Source organism: Chenopodium quinoa, unplaced genomic scaffold, assembly GCF_001683475.1.
Source record: "Chenopodium quinoa cultivar QQ74 unplaced genomic scaffold, ASM168347v1, whole genome shotgun sequence".
Lineage (NCBI taxonomy): Eukaryota > Viridiplantae > Streptophyta > Magnoliopsida > Caryophyllales > Amaranthaceae > Chenopodium > Chenopodium quinoa.
Window position 1 is genome coordinate 2,501,760 of NW_018743047.1, and position 25,473 is coordinate 2,527,232.

Below are 25,473 nucleotides of genomic sequence, written 5' to 3' on the forward strand. Positions count from 1 at the left end.
TAAGTAATATGGTAGAGTGTGCCTTCTCTTCCATAACTTCTAACTGCGGGTCAGTCGGTCCATCTTCTGACTCCGAAGTAGTACTCTTTGGAGCCAACGGACGCCATATCTGCTGTTGTTTTAACAGAGCCTTCATCTTAATTTGCCATAGCCCGAAACTATTTTTCCCGGTAAACTTCTCAATTCTTATTGTTGAATCTCCTGCCATTGTTATCTTCAAGAAACTCTCCAAGGATTGAACCTGAGCTCTTGATACCAATTGTTGTGCGACAGCGGAAGCAAAGGTCGAAAACAAACAAGAAAACAATAAAGAAATTCAATGCAAACAATAAGAACAACACCAAGAATTTACGTGGTTCACTATCGATGTGATAGCTACGTCCACGGGCACCGAGATCGAATGATTTCACTATAAACTGCAAAGATTACAAAGATGATTCTTGTATTTCTCAAGAACGGCTCTCACTCTCTCTCTCTTAACCCTTATACTAATATTAGGGAGGTTTTATATTAATCCCTAAAATAAAAGATACTTGGGCAAAAAGATAACATAAAAGATAACTTTAAATCGTAAAATCCGCGTCTCCGCATTTTTCCTTCTCCGCCCGGTCAGACCGGGCAAGGTCTGCCCGATCGGGCGCGAGAAGAAAACTCCATACGAATGCTTCAACGTATCCAACCCCCACCGCCCGGTCAGACCGGGCAATGTCCGCCCGATCGGGCGGACAAAGCTACGAAGTACGAGTCACCTAATACTTATCAACAAATAGCAAATACATTGCAGTGTTGACAATTGACATCGTAGTAAAAAAAAAAAACATAATTTTGAATTAGGAATTAGTTAACTCTGTGGTTCAAGGGTTCAACTTACAGAATACAGACTAGTAATTGAGTTTTCTATCATCATAATTATGCTACATTCTTTACAGTTTAATGAAATAATAACGTTTACATTTATATCAGCTTGCAGTGCCATCATCCTCTTCAGCACCATTCTGATTTAGTGTAAACCTCCAGCTATCGCCCTCTTCGATATCCCATTGTTGTTTCAGCTCGTAGATAGCTCTCGATGCAGCTGCAGCAACAACGGGGTCACTATCCTCTGCCAATCTCTGCAAGATCAATATATATATAGTTATTGTAAGACCTGTAGGTAAATGGTAGCATTACTAGAAAAAACCAACTCAGTGATACCAAAAACAAACCTGCAATGCTCCCATGCCTGCATTTCCAAGCGTCCACATTGACGGAGCTGCTGCTAAAGCATTTGCTAGTGCTTGCCTGCATCAGAAAACAAGAGTTCCAAATTATGTCATGAAATACAACAAATCAAATTTGTAGTAAGAAGAAATCACAGAAACTGATGTTGAATCACCAAATATTAACATTACATTATACAAGTATAAAACTTAGTTTTTTAGTATTAGACTTTTAAGTATGTTAGTAAATATATTCTGCAGCTCCGAGTTTAAAGTCACAAACTTTCTATCAAACTTAAGAGCTACATGCAATTTCTATGAATCGAAAAAGAACCCATCTAAAATACTCCGTTGTAGACAGGAAACATTATAATATCATGGATTGTTGTTGGGTTTTGCAGTTTAAAACCAAAGCTGGAAACTAAAGGTTTGATCTCCTACATTGTTGTTTCCCGATTAACACATTTTTATCTCTTTTTGTGTAATAAAGATCAAACATATGAAGTATAAGCACATTTGAAAGATAGGATACCTAGTATTGACATCGGGAGAGCTAGAACATTCAGCCAAGAGTGATACACTTGATTTACCGTCCATAGCATCAAGGTCTATGAGCGTCGTAATTAACAGCTCAAGCTGGATCCAAATGTGAAAAATCATATAAATATACAGATATAAAGATTTTCATCAGTAGTTTTGTCAGATTCAAATGTGTCCATCCATTCAAACCTCTTCAGGATCCGTGTAGTCAATTCCATCTGCTTCAGAAAGTGCAAATGCCATACTCCAGTAAGCTTCCTGCAAACCGCAACTTCGAAAGGATTAGAATTCTATGTTAAAAACTTAAAACCTAATCTGGAAATCAATAGCAACACAATGCAAAAGCAAGGAACCTGAATAGCATTGATGCGATCATCGGACACTTCACCAGGGAAGAAATCAAGAGCCTTTCCATTCTTTTCAAGCATTATATTTTGATTCAAGGACCCATATTTCTTGCGCAGAGGGCTAAATACAAAATGACAGATTACAATTCCACATCCAATATGATACAAAAATCATTACTCTCCAACAGAAAACTTACAATTTGTACATCCTGTTGACCATAATATCATGGATGTTCTTGACAAACTGCAAAACCCAAAAGTCAAGGCTTGTAGTCGCTTAATGTACAAAACAAAATTATAAACAATCAAGATTGGATAACTACTGAAATAAGAATCATCACTAAACATGTTTTTTTGATAACACTAAATACAGTAACTGGTTTTTACCTCTAGGGCCATAAGGGTATCCTCCATTGCACGTCTCTTGGCACGTTGGTCAGCTCGCCGTAAGTCAGCCTGTAATAAGAACTCAACATTATCTAACTAATGCTCATATTTTTGTAAAGGCAGACTAGTGTCCAGCCAACACTACTCTAGGAAGTGAGAGAGATTTTATCGAAACAATTTGAACATTACACAACCTTCCTATTAAATCTAATTTAGGTTTTGAATTCAAACTGCTTAGTGCATACTATATTCCAAGATGAAAAAAAATCACATGAATGAGGAGATGACAATAAAGCATCAAAAAAAAAAAAAATAGAACTTTTATCCTGCTCTGACTATGTTCTCTTTATGGTGATCTAGTCTAGTTTAACTTGTTGGCATAACCTAAGTCATTCCGCTCAAGTGCAGTTTAACATTAGCTCTATTTGGATAAGAAAACGTGGAAATTTTATTCAAATCCCTTCCTAGTAGGCAAGTCCTTAATACTTTGACCTAGTAAGTAGAGAAGCGTTTACTAATGATGATAGTTCAAGAACTTATCTACGGGGAATTATGTACTATACAGCATACTATAACAAGCCTGGATCAGTCATTTTTATGCAGGATGAAATTATTGTAACTCAAAGAAACACGAATCCTAAATCATGCCTCACAAAATGCTATTATCCACTATTAATATCTATTATTACAAGTGAATCCCCCTCCCCTCCTCCCACCAAAACTTCTCCCTAAACAGATACGGATAGGAAAATAAAAAAAAGGGGGGAGGGGGGTTAGTAATCTATATTGTCCGAAAGTTTTGAATTCCAGAAGTTTCAAAAACACAGTTGCATGAATATCTTGATTTGTTAACAAAATCATCTCAACATCTTCTAAAAGAGAAATACTATCTGGATGCCATACCACATTGAGGATGAAACTTATTATATGCATAAAATCCATATTATCAAAATTACATGTCAAAAGCACAATAGAGAAATACAATTATAAGATTTATGAACTGATAATTTAGAAGACTCGCATAATCTCAAACACAACAAGACTACATTCAATTTGAAATGAGAACCCTTACTAAGATAGTAAGATAACACAATCAAGCAAGAAACGACTCCCTTTGTCTTCAAATAATTTCCTCCTTAACTTAGTAAGGATATTAAAGATAATCATGCTACTAGGATAATCCTTTCTGAAATTCCAAATTTGTTCATAATCAAGTGTTTATCATGAAATTCGAACATATAAATATATAGTACAAGGGTTGATATGGAGATTACTTACATTTAGGATTAATTAGCACATTGGCAAATGTGTCAAGTTTGATTGAACGAACGTAGTATTAATAAAATTGTGGTTATTCCCTTATTGTTGAGGATGGGTTTTCCATGTAAAGTTTGTAAGGGGTCCCATAAAAATAAGTCATATCTTAATCTTCCAAAATAAATTTAGTTATAGCCATTGACCATTCTATCAACATGTTAAATGTGAAAATTATTATTATTAAGTATTCTTATATTAAATTTGTGATTATTTACAAAAATTCTAAAATCTCCAAACTTCTTCTTTCTCACCCCTTACCTTCATGTCATATCGTGATATCAGCATTAAATATTTTATTTTATTTTATTTATTCCTTCTTTTTTTTTTTTTTTTTTTTTTTTTGGGTGTTTGTGAGCCACAAGGGCTGGTGATGTCATCACAATTCCCAAGATCCCTTGGAATCAATGTCAATAGATTAATCCATTAGATTTTTGGTCTCTCTCCCCTTCTTGGCCCTTCAAGCACCAATAAGACCAAATCAACTGCTGGTCTCCCGTTTCTCCACACCTCATTTAAGGTCCTAGGCGCCACCCTTCATGGTTATCTTTCACAATTCTCTATGTCAGCTATTGGGCAACCGATTTCCCCTCCATAAACAACATCCGCTTTTCAAATTGTTTGAACATTCCAAATCTATCTATGAAGATATGTATGAAAATGAATAAAGGAAATGAGCGGAAATGCAAAATATTGCAATCCAACATATCCATAGCTAAATTTAGTTTAATAAACATGGAAAATAATACTTGTAGCCTTGTAGGTTTGTACCATCCCCTTCCTCTCCCACCCGCCCCTAGGGCCCAAGAGCAAAGTTTGATTTGGTCCAATTCTAGAGGCTATCTTAATGACTCAAATAAATAGTAGCAGACCGGTACCACGACAATAATACTCTAGGAAGAAACTGAAAAATAAATAAAGGGTCCCGTATCTTAAGCAGCAAACAAAAAGACAAGGATCATGAACATAACAACGTTGACATCATAATTTTTGGAGGACTACAACCACCAAGATCATAACATGTAACGTGCGAAATAGTGAATAAATGATACTAAAAGCTTTAATTAACGCAGTGCAGACCTCAGTAGCAACTAGATTTTTTTTTATTTATTTATTTATTTTGGTTATTTTCGCAATATACATAACATGAATCATTTCATGGAAGATAACTATTAAAAGTTTTTTATATTTTGGAAAATTAAACTAAACAAAGACCGACAACGGACAACCAAAATCTTAATATGCACAAATAATACAAATAAAAAAAATAGACAAGTTTTACAAGAAGTTAAACCTTGGTGACAATGCAGGAAGACAATGACACATAAACTATAAAGCATTGTAAGGCACACCTCTAATGCTCCATCACTCCAATGTTGATCTGCTGCAGTCTTCAGTCTTGATTTTGCTTTATCTTTAACAATCTGATGTGGTTAAGAATAAGTTTTTAGTCAAATATCCAGAAGTTACAATGAGAAACTAATGTAAAAACAAATAAAAGTGCCTACTGTAGCAATGTGATGAAGGCGTTCAGCCTTTCTCTTGACGTTATGGTCAATTTTTTCAGTATCTTCCCTTGCCCGAGCTATATATCACAAAAGACAAGGCAAAGAATCATTTAGAAATCATAAGACAACAAAATATAGAAAGCAGTGTTTTTTTGTGAAAATAGACCCCAGTTTTGTACATAATTTGATCAATCACAAATATAGAGGGTAGGTCTTCCATTATTGAATTATAAGAGTTTAAAAAGACAATTGAGGAAAGTTGTTTGGGATAAAATATCAACACCATCAACTTGGGTTTTGAAGTCCTATAACACTCAAAATGGAATTTAAAATTGATTTTAGAATGAATGTGAAATTTAATAAATTTTGTTTGTTGGCAATTGTGTGAATGAAGTCCTGCACCTCTCATTTTCTAGGAAGTTGTCAGACATCTAACCAAAAAATCTTCTCTGTATTTCAAGGGATAAAAAATATGCACATTGTACAATCTTATACTTCCTCCGTTTTTTTTATTATTGCACCATAAGGGTTTGGTACAAATATTTTGGTAGTGGAAAAAAGTGAGAGAGAGAAAGGTAAAAATACAAAATTGCCCATGTGACATATTGATAAACTAAAAAGTAAGTGTGAAAAAGCAAGGGTATGTTGGGTATTTGTAGTGTGAACACAAATAATTTATATCCTAAAGAGGAAATGGTGCAATATTTGTGAAACTTCCTAAAAAGGCAAGTGGTGCAATAATAAAAGAACGGAGGAAGTACTCACTAAGAGTCTTATACGAGGCTGTACAGAAATTAAACTATATTTATGAAAATAGGAAATTAAAACAAAACACCAATGAACTCACCATCTAGTTTAAGAAATTCCAAACCTAGGATGGCTACATCCTGACGTGCACGAGCATCAAGGCTGCGTAAACCACTGCAAAAGAAATCGGAAAGGAAAATAATGAACAAGAACTTTTAAGGAGACTGATCAGAGCACTAATAATTGGATACACACTAAAGTATTAAACTAAAGGATCAAGCATGGTTGAAAAGTTCATATATCACAAAGGAAATACAATAGCACTATAACCATCACCATCATTAACAGCAAAAAAGTCATTAGTGTCCAGTGCATAGGTTTAATTATGCAAATCCAATACCATATTTTGGGCAATTAAAGACACAAGATATTTTCAACAATACAGTTCACTTTTTTAAAAAAACTTCTTATTGATTGGATAAACATCATTTTCACAACACAATTATATCACTTTCAACAACACATCTTGGCATTAACTGAAGATTTATGCCCATCCCATCCCATCCCACTGCACAAATTACAAAAATTTATGATGAAAAACTAATTCACTGATGACCCTTTCATTCATTGATGTCAATGATTCTGACTTCTGACTATACCTTTACTACAAAACCATCTTCTATATCATGACAAGCAAAAAATGATAATACGCCAAATTAATAAGTTTTATATTGGGGAAATATCAGGAAATGGACTGTTATATTTACACGTTCAGTCTGAACTCTGAAATCAATGCCTATTCTGGTGCAATGTATGAATATTAACTTGTGGTGGAAAATCTTTCAGCTTCTAGGAAGTCTGCCAGGGAAAAGGAAAAACCATTTTAAAAACATCTGACTGTTCACCAATATGCATCTTCTGACGTAACACTTTGGTTCAAGAGCTTTCCTCCATTGCCTCAGGCAATTCTTTTCCATTTTTGTTCATGCCATAGAACAACTTTTCTGACTATGACATTCTTAGATTCAAAGGCAACTTAATTTCTTTATTTCCTTAATATTTGGGCAGGTAGAGGTGGCATCAACTTAAAGATGCAACAAATAAAGCAACTTCGGGAAATTAATTAGTTAGCACTTGTGCGAGTAAAGGATTAGACGGTGAAGTAAACATGAATATGAAAAAACCAGAACAAGTTATCAAATTATTAGCATTACCGAGAAAGTAAGACCATATCTCTACGTGCTCTTTCATTAACAAACTTAGCATCGTTATGAGCATATTTATAGGCTTCTGCTAGTCCTTGAGTTGTTGAAGCCAACTCTTGACCTCCAGCTGAATTCTGAACTTCCTTTTCTTCAATCCCTTCTCTACAATACAAAGCAAAAAATTATGAGTACAAGATATGAGCTTAAAAATATTACTGGATAGACACATCACTTTTGTCGTTCTAAGAGCTCAAGGATATCAATGGATAGATACATCATTTTTTTGTTTGTCATTTAAATCATTCTAAGAGCTCAAGGATACCCTCCAATAATCACTTAAATATTGACAAGGAACAATGAATGGGTAGAAGCTATCCACAATACCCAGTTTTATCCGCACATTCACTAGCATGTCTAATGCCTTCTCTTGATTTTGTCTGAGGAGTTTCTGTCAAGTGGCATTGTACTAACAATCTCCGACAAGTAGCATGGCTTACAGGTCTTTTGCATATGCCCCATAGACTGTCCGAGGAAGGACTCAGCCTGGCTTCCCTGTTACGCTCACTGCACAACCTTCTGAAACTGGCTCCACAACTTCCACTGTGACAACTAGATCTAGGCGAATTAGGAATGGAACATAAAATTGCTTGTCGGTTAGAATTTGCAGTTTGATCTGAAATTGCAGGATTTCTTATTACTCTGCTAGAGGTTAGTGCCATTTGAAGGATCAGAAATTGAATCTGACTATGCTGAGTGGCATTTCACTGATGAAAGCTCACTGTTGGAACAAATCAAAGAACGGGAGTTATTAGTACATCAATGAAGATTTTAAGACACCAGCCAACAAGAAACACACGATGAAATGCATACTAAGCTAGGGTCCAATTCAACCAAAGAACCAAGAACACAACAAGATTAAATAACAGCCAATTCACAAATTCGACATGCAAAGGCATCAGCATAGTAATGGCTCTTTTAAGCTTTTGTGCTGCATTTGAACAAACACATACAGGTACAAATGAGGTAAAGATTTATGTAAGATTCATTTTGCATTTTTACTATTTTTTCATCTCAATTCAATCATTTAAGTTGATATAGCCATAGGATTGTATAAATTCTAATTGCAAACTCTTTACTATATAGGATTATACATGCTTATTTATTTCCGTGTATCAATAATCAATTTCTATTATACACCCGAGTACAACTAACACCTTCCACATGGGGAGGAAACTGTGAGAGAGTCGAAAATTTACACCCGGGTGTATGATGGACTCCTGCATACCAAATGATCAAAAATAGCAACAAATAACACGATTCTGGAATGTGTATCATCATTGACAAGATTACAAATTACTCAAACATCAACTTAAGTTATCAATAAATAGTTCAACTCCATTATTGCAAATTCTACCATTTTGACAAAATATAACATCATCCCACCAAATAATTGTATCATACTTATAATTTAAAAAATACCCTTTAGAAATTATAATCAGTTTGTCAACATAAACATGAAATTGCAGCAACAAAAAATCAACTTTTCCGAGCTACTCATATATTGAAGTGAAAACCAATCAAATTTGATTACAAATAGTATTTCAAGTACAAGTAAAATCAGTTGAACAGTATTGGTAAGAAACAAGAAGATGAAAAGAGAGAATATTCAACTGACCTCAGAGGGACCAAGAGAGGAGAGCAAGAAGAGAGTGAAAAGGGTGTAATTGAGTCGTAGAAGATATTGTAGGGATGATGAGTAGTGAATACTGAATAGTGGGTGAGAGTGAGATGAGAATAAATTCCAACCACTAGGACCAAACTATGTCAATTAACCCACTTTATTTTTGTTGAATTGGATGTGCCTGTGTCGATAATTGCTCTTGTTGTCTACGACAAATGTTCAGCCATGCTGATCCCACGTCCCACTGTTTGCATTCAACCCAAGGTAAAAACCGAATACTCGTAAAAGTCGTATCGAGTATTGTTTGGTTAACCTGGAAATTAGAACTTCCTATGAATAGTAAATTTATGGAAATTAAATTCTTATACTCAAATTTATAGGAATTTTATAAAATTGTTAGGTTAATCACGAGGGAAGTAATTTTTAATGGGAATTTATACTTACTTACCTTGGAGGGTTAGGTAAGTAAGTTCCAACATTTCTTAAAAAAAAAAAAAAAGAAAGAAAGAAGAAGAAGTTCCTACATTTTGTGGGAACTCAAAATTCTTAGGAATTTCCACTTACTTCATTTCAACAAATTTGGTCAACCAAACAACACACAAAACTTGCAATTCCCAGGAAGTCTCACTTTCTATGTTTTTCTTATGTCAAACAAACAAGTCCTTCGGCTATGTTCACTCTATCTATTATGACTTAAAATTTTCTAATCTGGTTAGATTTCATTTTTAAATTTGTTGAAACATTGACCTTTATTGGTATATTTTGATTAGGGATGTCAGTGGTGTGAATCAAGTAGGAGACATGCGCCCACTAGGGCGGAGATGGGTCTCGGTTTGGCAGGTGGTGGGGCGGGGATGGGGATAAAAAATCATGCTCGCTAGGGGTGATTGGGCGGGGGTGGATTTTAGGTTGTACCCGCCTCATTCTCGCCCCACTCCACTTTATACCCGCCTCGCCCCACTTTATACCCGCCTCATCTCCACATCTATAAATTTTTATAAACAAAATTTATATTTTTATTCTATTTTATTAAAAAAAATATATATGTAAAATAAATTACTAGATATAATACTTTAAAATACGCTAATGTCATAAACAAAAAAGTTTGCAATATTACAAATATATATTTTTTTAATCCATATTAATTACTAGTATGTAGGATTGTGTATTGAGAAGTGGGGATTAGGCGGGTCTTGGGTGGGGATTAGGTAGGGTGGATATCCAAGTGGGGCGGGATGGTTTTGAAATTGTACCCTGGCTACCGGGTTGGGGATGTGGATGAATTTTTGACTCGCCACGAAGATGGGGATGAGGATGAAATTTTAGATACGGATGGGGATAGGAATGCCAATATCCACTCTACTTCGTCCCATTCACAACCCTAGTTTTGAATGTAGGCATTTTTTTTATACATGGCTGGCCACACCATGTGGTTGGGGTTACTCAAGTAATGATCTTTAGCAACCATATAGGTAGGACGTTAAGCTACTTTACTATTGTAGGTTAAAATTACTTCAGATTGATTAAAATGTTACCCTACAACTGAGCAATATACAGTCAAACTAATATCAATCGAGTGAACCCAACAGTTATTTCATCTAATTTTTGTTGGAAGAATTGGGAAAGGGCAGGAAACGAGAAGTTGAATAAATAAGATAACAAACATTCACATTCAAATGCTGCGCACGTCAAAAATTGAATGAAGACAACATTCACAAGAATCGTTGTGTACTTACTATTAATATACACTTATAGTCTACACTCGATAACAATTATACAATCATTCAAGGCTATGCAATGTACATGAAACAATTTACAAACTCATGGCAAAAACAATATATGATAGTGTATTGGCCAAATGTTAAGAATTTTGGGAGCCTGGTGAAGCACCTTCAATTCTGTGTAAATTCATTTCTCCAGCTTCTGACTTTTTAAAGAGCTTCGATACTAATTCATCCCAAGTAGCTCTCTCACCAATCGATCTTGGAAGGGGTCTTGAGGACTCCTCTGTTGGCTTATCTTCCGATGAACGTACAGCTCCCTCCTCGAGGGACGCCGGCTTCTCAAGTTCCTTCTCTAAAGAAACAGCATGAGGCACCTTGAGACTTACAGCTCTTTCCAAAGCATCTTTGTGTTCTTTTTCAATTGTTTGCAACCTCTCAAATCTCTGCACTCTTGGAGGACTAGTTACTGTCTCTGTGCTGCTGTCTTTCATCCTCTGCACAAAAAAAGATAGTAAATTTTTAGATTTGATTTTTCTTTCACGTATGTTAGAATTACAGTCCTCTCCATTTTAACAAAGGTGAGCATTTCCTTTTGTTGGAAAACTTAAACAACTGTAGGTCCATAGGTGCTCATATAATAAGGAGCATGCACTATTCTCACCTTTAAACAAGAAAAGATAATCTAACATAATACTATCTACAGCAATCGAATGAAAATTATAGCTCAAATAGAGATAGTACTCCCTTTCATACTAATACTATTTGTTCAAATGCAATGTTAATCTACTAAAATACAATGTAAACACAAAGCCAATGTGTTACAAGACTTACAACCTAAGGTAGTCCAGTGTCATTTCATCAATTCATTAAACTGCGAATCGAAAATGATGGATTAATAGGTGAATGGTTCAGATTTTACTGGCAAATTAGGCAATACTGCTACCCATAGCTCCGGGAAGCATTTCCAGATCTTCAAGAACTACACCATTTGAAATCTACCTCTACACTTGGCAATTTAAAGAGTTGGTTTAGGAAATCCAAAATCGTGTGTTATCCACCCAAGCACCATTAACTGCCATTTAACTCGCGAGCCAGGACTAGCTCAAAAAAGCCTCCCTAGGTAAGTCTCGCAGGAAAATAAAATATATTACGGAGTATCACAAATGCTCATGAGCATTCATTGCCCCAGAGCACTGGGAAATTCCCCAGAGACCACAAGGTTCACAATGACAACATTCCCTTTTTGGAGATCTTCCTAAAGATTTAAGTCATTTAACAGTTAACACATGTCAGCAAGTTAACATCAAAAAATCAGAAAGTACATACCAAACTTTTCAAGCATATACCATAAGATGACCAAGAAAAAAAGGCATCTGATGCTTTACCTACCCCCCACAGATACATACAAGTATTTCAACCCAAGACGTGAACTTTCATCAAATGACAATTCTTACTTGATTCCCCGATTCACTATCTTTTCCGCCTTTTTTATTAAACACCAAACTTTGGTAAAAGTGAAATTTTGCTTAAGAGCACATGTTCGGGTTTAAAGATGAGAACATTGAAGAAAATTCGTAAGACTCCATACAGTAACTTTATAGGATCCCTAGGATATTAAAGATCTCAATTCAGATGTGAATTAACTTACTAGTAAAGCTTTCTCTGCTTCTCTTTCGATCCAAACAATCCCATGATCAGATGTAGCATTACAGGACAGCACAATATGCTCAAATCTTCCATCAACAGGAATAGCAGTTCTGACTTCTGGAGGAAACCTTCCACATCTGAAAATTTCGATATTTAAAACCCAAGCTTATGTAAACAACATTTAGCAAGTCTATTTCTACAATTAAGCTACTCAAAGGATGCAGAACTCAGTAAATTGCATGAAAGCATAAAATGATTGAGCAGGGATTCCAACATATCTGTGGGTTAGGGGCTTTGGGTTAAAATTTTATGACAGAACCCTGTACAGTACAAAACATATATCTGCAAAGAACCAATTATCATTTATTCATATGACTAATGACTTTACTGCGAATAACCAGATAGTAAGGAAATCAAAATTAATCAAAATTGGTCAAACTCTCACTCCCCCCATGCAGGAGGTACTCCAACTCCATACCAATTATCTAGCCACCTCTTTGGATAATAAAAAAAAAAAGATAAAGGAAATACAGGAAGCATGTCAACCTTTAAGGAACGTAACAGTCAACAAAGATGTTCAAACTCGAGAAGAAAACATATAGGTGAAAGAGTTAAGCATACCATCAAGTACCAAAGCTGACTTACTAACACATGACAATCTCCCCTCAGAGATTTTTCCAGCCAAAATCATTTTTAAAATATCACCTTAGGGGGAAATAAGTTCTACAAAATAATAGTTGCTCTGAAGCATAAAAATACCTACTTTTAAAAAAGCTTTCTAAAATACCTAAAATGAGTAGATCTTGATATATTTATGTTTCTAATATTGAATTTATAATGCATAAAGTTTTGTATATGTAAATTTACCCAATAATTACAAAGGCATTTTCTTATAAATACTAGTCTGAGCTTCAGGTAAAAGACTAGTTTTGCAATAATACAGTGCCTGGAGAATTTGTGAAGTTGGTTTTGGTAGGATCTGTTGATTAACATGTGATGCCTTTTTCAATTGCATTAAAACAAGGTCTTAGTTCTTGCACTTAAGATAGTCTGAGCTTTTTTCTTTAATTTTTTTGAGGCAGGGGAGCTAGGAGGGTGGGATTTTTCTGTAAGAAATAAACAAATAAAAAAATTTACTTTTAGTTTCTGTCAATCCCGCACATACTATTGGGGATTCACTTAAAAAAATAAAATAGCAAGTAAGCAACAAGCACAAGTTACTTGCATGGTTTTGTGGCAAACTATCAGAGCTTTGTTGTTTTATATTACAAAAGCATATGCAAATTCCCAAGCACTAGAAGCTGGGAAGAGGGACTTCTAAGCTTGTAAAAAGTGCTTGTTGCAGTGGCAACTCCTTATCATAGGCCTTCTCCGCTTTTGATTATGAGGGTAAGAAGCGAAAATAACATGCCAAAAGGTGGGACATTTCTTCCTTTCTAGCTATCTCGAATGATGTGCCACTACTCTATGTAGCATCTATTACAAAACTGAAAAAATATTCTAAAACTATGAAAAGAAACTTCATAACAGGACACTTAATGTTTATATGACTGAAAAAATACACCGTGACAGGAGTAATAGGGACACTGAATGTTTATATGACTGGCATCTCAGCTCCTAAGTGGCAAACACCAAGATTCACAACCATGAAAGAGATTAAGAGATCCTCCAAATGACATGTCTATGCAATGAAAAAGCTGGATTGATTTCAAAAGTGTTAAAAAAAAAAACAAAAACAAAAAGGCATTGCCACTGTGCTCCAAGCACTTCTTACAAGCTTGAAGAAAGATATGAAGGTGGTTTACGAGGAAAATCTAGCTAATATAGTTCCACACTGCCTGTAATAGTGTAATATGAGATTCTTAAAACATTAGGAATTCAGGATTCAATCCTAACATGAGGAAATAACAAGAACAACACAACTCGGCTCTTACCTGCAAAATTTCCTTTCTACAATATGGTACATTAATCCTAACATGAGGAAATAACAAGAACAACACAACTCTGCTCTTACCTGCAAAATTTCCTTTCTACAATGTGGTACATTCGTCCAGGAGCATATAGTCTTCTTGGATCTCTAAGCTTCCTTTCCTCGGGGATGAAGGTGTCCCTCAAGCAAATCAAAAACATCAAACAGGGCAAGCTGTTGAAAGCATTTAAGGCCTGGTTTGAGAGATTGATATAAATAACAAACTCACTGCTTTACAGATCACTGATTCTGTAGTAAACTCAAGAGGGAGTTCCTTTCTTTTCCCATCTCAATTTAAAAAAATTAGGGAATAAGACTAACCAGAAAATTGACTTGAAAATATCTTCTAATGGAGTGGCTGTTCTGGGTAGAAAGTCATCCTGGATAACAGCATAAATATGGTGATGTTGTCAGGTCACTAGTGAAATTTAACATTTTCCCATGTAATAGCTTAGAAGTACTTTGAAAATATTTACAAATTCATTTAAATATAAAGCAACTAGATAAGCACAAAACAAGGGAAATTAATAGCTTCAGTTTAGCATCTGATGAGGGTATGCTTATTGAATGGGCGAGAGCTACCAACTGAAGGAAGGATCAAAAGATTACTATAACAAGCAGCCATAATTCACATCCAAGACTAACTGGTCCACAACTGAAAATCTAACATTCTAATGGATGACTATCTGGGTTGATCTCTAAGCTGACAAGCTGGCAATAAAATTATCCTACATCAATAGAAAGAACAAATTCACTAACTAAGAGAGAATACAAAGAACAGATTGAGGAATGATCACAAATCGGGCTTTTAAAGGAATTAGTCTAGCTAGCATGTAAGATGCAACACAAATATCTGCAGAAATAACCAAAAACCAACTCCACCTAAGTCCTCCAAGCCACGGGAAAGAGTAGAAGGGCTTCCACTTGACCCAGGTTGCATGAATGTGGTAGAGTTACTAGACCAACTAATATGAAGAACAATAACAACACTAGTCCTAAAGGCTTCATTATCAAATCATTTAGAAGGACCCTTCTCATCAATGTCAACGGTTAGTAACTCATACCATATCATTAGTCCATTACTAATTAGATCTATAATCACCCCTTATGTTACACTCGGTTGTATGATGAAAGGTTCCCATGTAATTAGTACAAAATGGATCATCAAATCATACTCATGTCTTTGAGTATTGTTTCTCCTACACCGCACTTGAGGTTAATGAAGGGTCCGAGTAGCAACAATTGACCTATACAGATTGCCCAAATTTACCATTATCAGACATAAAGCACAATTTCTGAAGAATGATCCTATCCTAATTACCAAAATCTCTGATTTATGTGTTTTTGACAAGTACTTGTTAACAGACACTGATGTATGACAGAATCCCTTCCCAAATTAAACTCAGTCAAAATACTCAAAACCCATAAGTGTCAATGATCCAACACGGGCACCAATCGAAAAGTGCGAAACAATTATTACCAATAAATTAACATCTTCTAAGTAATAGGCCTAATAGCAACAATGATAAAGAAGTCAAAGTAATGAAATCACAAGATCTTATCATACTACTGACCTGAAGTATGACAGAGTGAATAACATCAGCATACTTAACAGCAAGATTAAGCGACATACACCTCGCAGGAGCAATCGAATAGCAAGTAACAAGATTCCGCGGAATCCCCCCAAGTTTATGACCATGATTCACAACAACAACAGCCAACAAAGCAGCAACACCAGACCCTAAAGAATGCCCAACAAAGACCATCTTATAGCACCTTCCATTATCCACCCACAGTTTCTTCAGCGTCTCTGACTCTCTATTGAGCAACCAAATCGCCGATTTCAACAACCCATGATGAACATACCCACCATCAAACATCTGCATTCCAAGCCGATTATCAAGTAGTAGCTTATAATCCGATTCTTTGATTAGATTTAACCCACGAATAGCAAGCACGATCTCACGGTGTTGGTGGTCAGCATAGATAATGTAAGGCGGAGCACGGCCTTCTGTTTGTTCATACGTCACTCGCTTTATAAGCCAATCTGGGTTGAGCCGATAACCACCAGGTGGGGCGAATTGGGGGTTACGGATATCTGGTTCGTAAACGGCGAGGATGACCCGGCAAAGGCGGGGAACTGGCTCGAATTCATCAGGGGTTGCAGATGGCCATGTAGCGCTGTCGTTGGAGCCGACGTATGTGCAGCGCTTCCATAGCCATCTGGAAAAGCCAATGATTACGACGCATTCGACGCTGCAGCAGCAGACTGACATGGTTGTGGTGGAGGAGAGAGAAAGAGAGGGGTGTGACTGTGACTTAGTAGAAGGTGTGAGGCAGGCTGTCGATTGGTTGGCTGTGAAAATGAATAGAATCAGGAAGAAGTGAAGCTGTAGAGTCTTGTAGTTTTGCCTAAAAAAGGTAAAATGAAATGAAATGAAAAAGGGAAACGTGACAATGTTCGAAGGTTCTTATCTTAGCCTTGAAGGTGTTAGCTGCCACTCTGCCAGTGTTACAGTGCCAGGTCAAGCTGGTTCTGTGCTTCTGCTTCATTACTTGCCCATGTTTTTTATTTTTTTATTATTTTTTTTTAAACTCTCTTAATTTTTTTTTTTTATTTTTTTTTTTTTTTTTGAGAAATTCTACAAGATAACCCTCAACTTTTTAAAATTCTACAATGTGCCCTTATATTTCTAAACTTCTACACTATAACCCCAAGGTACAATTATGTCATGTTAAATGGGCTTGCCCTCATTAGCACAAAAAAAAAAAAAAAAAACAATTATGTCATGTTCTTTTAAGCTTCTGGGCAGTACAAATTTTTACCTAGACTCTAGTCTAGGATGAAATCCCTGCACCCCCTTGCAAACGACGCCGCATCACTATTGTTTTTAATTTCTTTCACCTTCAAACTACAGGACAATCTAACTTGATCTCCATCTTACATCTTTGTTGATCTCTCTGCCATTTCTACTTCTCCGTCGATCTCAAAATAACTTTCGGTAGAATTGCTACATTTGCATGCTTTAGATATATTTATGAATTGCAGAGATTATTGTGTATTGATTTGATCAAAAATTGATTGCAGTAACTTACGATCAATTAGTTCAACAAGCAAATAACGAGCTTAATCAAACAGGCAAGCCATATCAAGAAACTAACACAAAAATTATAAAAATAATTTGATCCAATATTTCCTGATTTTTTTTGTGGGATGAAGATCTGGAATTATATATGCTAGTTTACTGTTGTGGTGGAGGCGATGACGACGCAACTAAAGTTGTGGATTATTTATTGTTCCAATTTTTAATTCCTTTGTAGTTGATGCCAAATATGAAAGTAATAGAGAGGGAGAAGAAAAAGATGAAGAATGAAGCTTAGAGGATTGTAGAGTATTAAGAAAGAGAGAGAAAATTATGAAGACTAAAGCTGAAGAAAAGATACCAGAAACACCTTACCGTACTGTATAATGAATTTGTTCATGAATGAAAGACAAACATAAATGAACATATAATATTTTGTAATTGAACATTTAATTATGGTTTGATAGAACATTTAATTATTTTCATAGATGATTAAAAATTTATAAAAGTTATCTTTTTTGTATTATTAAAGGAGTTTGAGGATAATTATTGAGGCTTATGTGAAAAATAAACATATATTAAAAATTTGTGGAGTATATAAAGTATATAATATTTATACATATGAAAATGAACATCAAATAATATATAAATGAACATTTTTTTTTATCATTTTCATGAAAAGCTATAGAAAATCAAATTGTTTTTGAAATTCCTTATTAAATATGTAGAAAATATATAAAGATCGAAGATGGAAAAAGTGTGGACATTTATCAGAAATCTAATGATCGTCTATTAATATGCGAATAATGATCATATACTAATATATAAATGAACATTTATCAAAATGAAAATGAACATTCAACAAAAAGAATGTATTGTAGTTCATCAAGTAAACACTATAGGTTGTGCAATATGAGTTTGTTCTCTTGTAGCTATTGATTTCACTATATTGTCAATATATCCATAACTTGATGTACATGTATAAATATGACAATGAACATGCATCCATTTCTAGATGAGCATATTTCAATACAAGAATGAACATTTATTAAAATATCCTGAAATTAAAACAAAAATTAACAAACATCTTGACCGTGCATTTAAATTATGGGATTGAACAATTGCAATACTATATGTATAAACATCTACTAAAAAAATCGAAATCTACATCTATTAATATCCTGGCTATGTATCTACATGAGAATAAGCAAAAGGCTTTGATAAGAACATCAAATTTATTTATAAGTAGTTTAAATATAATAAATATGAACATTAGACGCTATATATATATAATAGGAAAAATAACACATGAAAAACTATTAAAAAAAACAATATATACATAAAAATGAACCTAAAAGAGTATAGAAACTAACGTGATCAACATATTATATAATGAGCATCTACTCACATATAAATGAACTTATATTGGAATGATAATGAACATGGCATAAAATTAATGAGCATTAAAAAATATATGTGGTTAAACATATAAAGCTCTACTCAAATTTTTTAGTATCTTACTGCTTGCATAAAATATATTTTTATCTTAGATGTGACATACAAATGATACAGGCAGGCTAAGTAGTAAGTACTACATATACTTAATTACCTACTACTCCATACTATACATAAAAAAGAGTACGTATTTGTAACAATCAATACACATTATTTACAAAACGTGAATGAATGTTTATCAAAATTGAAATAATAAACTTATCAAAATAAAAAATGAACATTTATTAATAAGAAAACGAACATTTATTAATACGAAAACGAACATAAACCATGTATGTATCAATATCACAATAAATATATATAAAATAAAGTGATCTTGTATCAATATGGAAATGAACATTTATCAATATGAAAATGAACATTAATAAAGTTAAAATAAAAATAAAATAAAAATAAAACTACTTTAAGAAATTTTTTTGATTAGGGAAAGAAAAAGAAAGCAGCTATGCTTATGATAACTGTCAATTAGAAAGACAAAGTAGAATTAGAGACTAAAAAAATTTAAGAGGGACAAAAATTGATGGGAAATTCAATCAATGAAATTTTTGTTGATTGAATTTCCATGGAAATTACTAGTAGAAGAACAAATCACACACTTCTAAGTTACATAAATTTTATGTTAATTTTGTTGTATTTTCAATATATATGTGTATATGTCTATTTTAATGATAATCATTGGTTTGTATTTGTTCATATGCCTTTTAAATAGTGAACAAATTTTATTATATGTTAATGTGTAGAGTTATAAAGATGTTCAGTTATGTAATGATAAATGATCATTTATGTAGATATATATGTTTTTTAATATAATAATAATATAATTGAACATTATTGATATTATATTTGTTTATTATAATTATTGCAGCCGATAGTAGAAATGCTCAAGATACTCTTATTGTTTCAAGGAATGTTCACGCTGCTTCTAGCTAGTGCTTCAACAAATGTTCAAGCTACTACAAGTGTTTCAAGAACTGTTCAAGCTACTACTAGTGTTAGTTCTAAGAAGTGTTCGAGGTGGTTTAGGACATACTTCTATTAAGTATGATAAGTTCTTAGTCTTTTTTGATACAAATGTAGCTAAGAGGTTCACTAGTAATGGTAAATGAGGGAGTACATTAGGAAACCATAACTTTTAAATTACTACTTTCATGAGACTGCATTTTATATTTTTATCATGTAATGGATCTAAGGTTGTGTTTCTATTAAGCAATGTTTTCTTTCAACCTTAATATTGTTAGTGATGTAAATTATTTGCAAATGAACATTTCATAGATACAAAACACCGAGTTGTTAAATATGTTAAAAAAAGAAATACTAGCTATTTAACATACAATATTAAAAAAAAAGAAATATCAAATTCTATAAAAAAAATAGAAATACCAAATAAAGACTCTTAAGCGAGTAAAATCTATAAGTTCTATTGAACACATATAAGAACATATATCTTTGTATAAATGAACATATATAAATTTATAAATGAACATGTAATACTACTCTTTTGTAATTTTTCTTGATAATCTTTTGTTGATCCTACATTCAGTGTTTTCTTCAAAAGCATTAGTTGAGTTGTGTATTGCATCCTCAGCTTCCTGATTTGGTCTACCTGTTGATAAAAATGAATATATAATATAATATTAATTGTTATTTAATAATATATAAATGAACGATATATTTTAAGTAAATGATCATTTGATGGACTAACATTGTTTGGGTTTAAGTCACAAATCCATTTTTTATTTTGATCACCAGTGAATGTTTCCATGTGTTTCATAATGTAAACTTCACAATTTGTGTAATCCTCATTGCCACTTTAAATGACACATCACTACAATATAGATTATATCAATTTATATGAAGAAAAAAAAATGTTCAGTATGTATTTCATATATGTTCATATATGTATCTACAAATGAACATTATTTTTTAATATAAATGGCATATTTTTTTACAGGTAGATGCTCATATATGAATTATAAAATATGAATAGCATATCCATCTCTAAATTCCATCAAATGTTTCACTTAAAATGGTATAAAACTATAATCTAGCTTTGTTTATTATGCATTTAAAAATGTTCATATATGTATGTAAAAATGCTGATAATATTTAAAAATAATGAACATATTAATAAATGTAAATGCACATATATAAACTATTAAAAAAACATTTGAATGTATTACCAAATTTTGTATGCATGCGTTCATAATGTTTCATACAAATCAATAACACATATTTAAAATAAAAAAAAAATCAAATCTGAATATGTTAATAAATACATATTAACATGTAATTATAGGTAAACATGTGAATATTTTCATAATATGATGTGAAAATGAACATATAGTGCTTTATAATTGTTCATTTTACCTAAGCATCCGAGACACTATTTTTACATCTGCAGCCTTAACGCTTGTATATCTTTGAAAGTGTTGGATCTACAATAGGAGATTTTTGTTCGCCTGTTTTTTTGTAGAGGTGTTTCACCATCATCTCAATTTTTACATTATAAACCATTTAATAAATTTTTTTTAATAAATTCTTGTAAATTTAAGAAGTTTGAGTAATATACTTACATTTATGAAGAATCGTTGTTTCTGTTCTCTGAAATAGATTTCTCCAAACTGAAAAATGAAATTGAAGCAAGTAGATGTTAATTTTACTAATTATTCGAAATAATCACTTTGAAATTGATGAATTATTAACATAAATACTTACATATATACATTTTCAGTTATTAAACTATCAATTTGTTTCCTGAAACACAATCACAAATAAATTCTCAAAAAATTAGTAAAAATTATATGAACATTTATACTTACTCTTTTGATTTTCGCTACTTTTTTTCGGTGAAATTTGCTTCGGTTGTTTGACTTCGTCTCTAATGTCCGCCATGGTTGAAGTTTTAAAGCTTAGATGAGAGAGATAATGGAGAGGGAAAATAAAGAGAGAACAAGATGTTTTTTTTTTTTTTTTTGGGTATATATATTTGTGGGGTAGAGGAAGTTACTGAATTTTTTTTTAGGATTTTAGGGAGTAATAGTATGCTGCATTTTGTGAGGGTATAGTACTGCAGAAACTATGAAAGTAGGTAGATGGGGGAAGGGGTGTTAAACGATGTGTTTAGAGAGGGGTGTAGGGGATGATGCCTAGACTAGAGTCTAGCCATAAATAACTATCTGGGCAGGGCAGAGCAGAGCAGAGTAGATCAGATTTCAACATTATTATTAATACTATTATTAATGTTGTTATTATTATTATTATTATTATTATTATTATTATTATTATTATTATTATTATTATTATTATATCTCAAAACCATACAAAGTTATACAACCTATAGAAAATTAGTGAGAAGCCGAGATACAATTTGGGCTCCCACTCCTCTAGCTATAGAAAAGTCGATCCTAATAAAGATATGGGCTGCAGCACGCACCCCAATATCCTGAGTCTTCAAGAACTTCTGGATTCGCTATTATTATTATTATTATTATTATTATTATTATTATTATTATTATTATTATTATTATTATTATTATTATTGCTACTACTACTACTACTACTACTACTACTACTACTACTACTACTACTACTACTACTACTACTACTACTACTACTACTACTACTACTACTACTACTACTACTACTACTACTACTACTACTACTACTACTACTACTACTACTACTACTACTACTATTACTACTACTATTACTACTAGTATTATTATTACGGCTATTTCACCAAATGCCACTAAACAATTTAAAAATTCACCAAATGCCATCGGACTTTTCAGAATTCACCAAATGCCACCGTGTTTTTAAAAAATTCACCAAGTGCCATTAATGACTAACGGCAGTTAACTCTGTTAGTCATTTAGGCTAATTATGCCACGTGGCATATTCTTATCGTTTCATTTTATTATTATTATATTATCAAAAAAAAAAAATAAAATAAAAATTAACCCCAGCCACTCCCACCGCACCACCGCCCCAACACCAGCCCAACCCCTTGCCCCCACCGGCGACCAGGCCAACATTCTCTTCGGGTGTCAGTGGCCACCCTTCCCCCTGATCCTATGCCATCGCCACCCTCTCCTTCCCAGAACCACCTTCCCCCCACCCTAAAACCCCTCCCTCCACTTTAAAAACACCTCCCTCCCCTCCCACCGTCGCCCAGCACTATCACTTATGCCGCCATGCCGGCTGTAGACACCTAAAAATGTCTCCCCAAATCCAAACCCGATGATGAACAACCTTTCACCGCCACTATTGATCGGGTTCAGTATTTAATCCCGAGAGTGCTTAAAAAATCGTATTTGATTAAATTCATATTTTTGAACAGTCCATGGATTAGTCTTGATGTTTGGTAAAAGCATAGTTTTAATTTCAGCCCAAATTTATTATTTAATTTTAGTCCAAACCTTTTTAATTTATTATTTATTTTTGGTCCAAACCTTTTATTTATTTTATTTAATTATTTTTTTATTTTAGCCCAAATGATAATAAATCAGAAAAGGCCCGAAATTGTCAATCAGCACTTAAAATGCTGAATGAAATTAGGGTAAAAAATGTATTTAGACGGAAAAGCGGGCTGGGAATTCCCGCGCCACGGCAGGTATCCACCGTGTCACGGGAATCATTCCCGTCTGACGGTGGGATTTTCCCGTGACACGGGAAATCTGCCGTGACACGGGAAATTCCGTGTCTTTTCCGCGTAAACCCTTAACGCGTTTTCTTCCCCGTTTACTGAAAATTTCCCGCGTCACACTAAAATTGCACCGTGTAACGGGAATGTTTCCCGTCTGACGGTGGGACTTCCCGTGTCACGGTACAGATAGCCGTGTCGCGGGATACTTTTTTTAGGGTTTTTATCATTTTAGGGTTTCGTGTGCTCCCTCAGCACATTTTCTCTATAAATACCCCCTCATTTATGATGTACGAGGCATCAATTAGTTCTCTAGTTTATTTTTCTCTCTTCTACGCTTTAGCCTAAACACTAGCCTACCCTTCTTATTTCAAAATTCCTTCTTCAAGTGCTCAAAGGAGTCCATACTTTACTCGTGGTTCTATCATTAAGCCAAGGCGTGAAAGGTAGAACTGTTTGAGGGTTTGGCCCCAAATCAACTCTACTTAATTTAATTTAATTTAATTATTGTTTTATTATTTTTTTTTTGAAGTTACTAACTCGTTTATTATTTTGTAGTTGCAAACAAACAGAATCAAAGTAAGAATTATGTTCCTTTTATTTCCTATTATTTTTCTAACGATTTTATATTGTTGGAATTATGGTTAAATTGCTTCCAATATTAATGTTTCTACTATTATTTTTATTGATCACCATATTGCATGTTTAAAGGGAATATGTAATTGAAAATCACGCCTAATAAGATAATTTGGACAACCGGTTTAGGTTTCTTTTTAATCTTGTTATTAATTCAAGTGATCACAAATATTTTAGAATTATGTGTTGCATTAATATTCAACCAATTTAGCCTAATAATAGTTTGGAGCAAATTGAATCTTTGTTTGTATGCCTTTGAGATTGCAGGAATCACTTTTCACTATAAGAATCGAGTAGAGGCCAATACGGGCGAATGTGACTCCATGACTCACTTCGTACCATCATCCCCGATCCTCCTTTCGTGGTTCTGAACCATATGGAGTTAGTAATCTCATGGATTATGAATGGGGTGTAACCTTCACGGGTCAATCGTTGTTGCCTATCGTTGTCCCTTATCGTGGTTGCCTTTTTATGATCCGTGAACGGTTTACAAGTTCCTTAAAAACTTGTTGGCGGCTCCCTACTTTCCTTGTCCCTAATCGTGTCCCTTATCGTATATGTCAATTCCCACTTCCTATGAGTGCCAAGCATATTCACACATGCTCTAACGTAGGCGCACTTCGAGCGACGCCTACAATTTGGCGACTCCACTAGGGAGGATTCTTGGTTATTTATCGATTTGAGTGATCGATATTTAATTAAGATGAGTGGATGAGACTTGAAAGATTCTTGAAAAAAATATTCCTGTGATTAATTTGGCATTTTTGCATCTGCATAGACGTTTTAACGTCGCATTCAGGTCTGTCCCGTAGGAAAAATTGAATAACTTGGTTGCGCACGAAGGAAAACAGGGCACCAGTCAGATCTTCTGACTGCCGTGCCACGGCAAAATCTACCGTGTCATGGTACAGTGCACCGTCTGACGGTGCACAGTACCGTGGCACGGGAATTTTTGTCGTGTCACGGTTGTCCTAAAATCAGTCCGGCGGTTTATTTTCTCTTCTCACAGTCAACTTCCTTCGATTTTTCTGAAAAAGCGTATGTGTTCTACATGCGTCTTAGCCCCGGGGGATTTAAGCTCTATCAACCCAAAAACGCTCATGGCAATAAGGGTTCATCCGAGTCATTAAATCCACCCAAACCATGGAGTCGAGTTCGATTTCATCACGAATTCGCGGAGCCGCCCGTTGGCATACACCCTCAAGGGAGGCTGCCTTGCTAACGCGTCCAAACACTTAACCATGGTACCCTTTTGACACCCAAATCTTGACCAATAGTTGAACATAGATCTTGACTCTAGGTTGCGAACTTTTTTTACATCATTGTGCC

The 25,473-nt window shown here is 34.1% G+C and overlaps 2 protein-coding genes and 2 long non-coding RNA genes across 4 annotated transcripts; all 4 read right to left on the bottom strand.

The window, feature by feature from the left end:
* Window positions 1-805: 805 nt before the first annotated feature.
* On the bottom strand, window positions 806-9,057 carry LOC110730700. The gene is made up of 13 exons (XM_021910522.1): window positions 8,923-9,057; window positions 7,632-8,025; window positions 7,257-7,409; window positions 6,143-6,216; window positions 5,296-5,372; window positions 5,140-5,211; window positions 2,474-2,542; window positions 2,284-2,330; window positions 2,093-2,207; window positions 1,929-1,997; window positions 1,732-1,835; window positions 1,206-1,281; window positions 806-1,112 (listed from the first exon to the last, which is right to left on the bottom strand). Exons 2-13 carry the CDS (start codon window positions 7,964-7,966, stop codon window positions 960-962), a joined length of 1,344 nt encoding a protein of 447 aa, XP_021766214.1. The 5' UTR covers window positions 7,967-8,025; window positions 8,923-9,057; the 3' UTR covers window positions 806-959.
* Window positions 9,058-10,575: 1,518 nt separating this feature from the next.
* LOC110730701 lies at window positions 10,576-17,246 on the bottom strand. The gene is made up of 5 exons (XM_021910523.1): window positions 15,843-17,246; window positions 14,590-14,648; window positions 14,314-14,442; window positions 12,301-12,436; window positions 10,576-11,146 (listed from the first exon to the last, which is right to left on the bottom strand). The coding sequence occupies exons 1-5, from the start codon at window positions 16,542-16,544 to the stop codon at window positions 10,790-10,792; spliced, it is 1,383 nt and encodes a 460-aa protein (XP_021766215.1). The 5' UTR covers window positions 16,545-17,246; the 3' UTR covers window positions 10,576-10,789.
* A 3,013-nt stretch (window positions 17,247-20,259) lies between these two features.
* Window positions 20,260-21,320, bottom strand: LOC110730652. Its single transcript, XR_002513116.1, has 2 exons — window positions 21,234-21,320; window positions 20,260-20,469 (listed from the first exon to the last, which is right to left on the bottom strand). It is a non-coding gene; the product is annotated as an uncharacterized LOC110730652 (long non-coding RNA).
* A 124-nt stretch (window positions 21,321-21,444) lies between these two features.
* LOC110730653 lies at window positions 21,445-22,095 on the bottom strand. The gene is made up of 3 exons (XR_002513117.1): window positions 21,686-22,095; window positions 21,582-21,620; window positions 21,445-21,487 (listed from the first exon to the last, which is right to left on the bottom strand). It is a non-coding gene; the product is annotated as an uncharacterized LOC110730653 (long non-coding RNA).
* Between the last annotated feature and the right edge of the window lie 3,378 nt (window positions 22,096-25,473).

Excerpts from the sequence above, each read along its gene's own strand:
- LOC110730700 (XM_021910522.1), bottom strand. The coding sequence starts at position 7,966 with ATGGCACTAACCTCTAGCAGAGTAATAAGAAATCCTGCAATTTCAGAT. Across the intron at positions 6,217-7,256 it reads GATATGGTCTTACTTTCTCG|TGGTTTACGCAGCCTTGATG; the intron begins GTAATGCTAATA and ends TTTCTTTTGCAG. Across the intron at positions 1,998-2,092 it reads ATCGCATCAATGCTATTCAG|GAAGCTTACTGGAGTATGGC; the intron begins GTTCCTTGCTTT and ends TGCGGTTTGCAG.
- LOC110730701 (XM_021910523.1), bottom strand. The coding sequence starts at position 16,544 with ATGTCAGTCTGCTGCTGCAGCGTCGAATGCGTCGTAATCATTGGCTTT. Across the intron at positions 14,443-14,589 it reads ATTTTCAAGTCAATTTTCTG|CTTGCCCTGTTTGATGTTTT; the intron begins GTTAGTCTTATT and ends TGCTTTCAACAG. Across the intron at positions 11,147-12,300 it reads AAGCAGAGAAAGCTTTACTA|AGGATGAAAGACAGCAGCAC; the intron begins GTAAGTTAATTC and ends TTTTTTGTGCAG.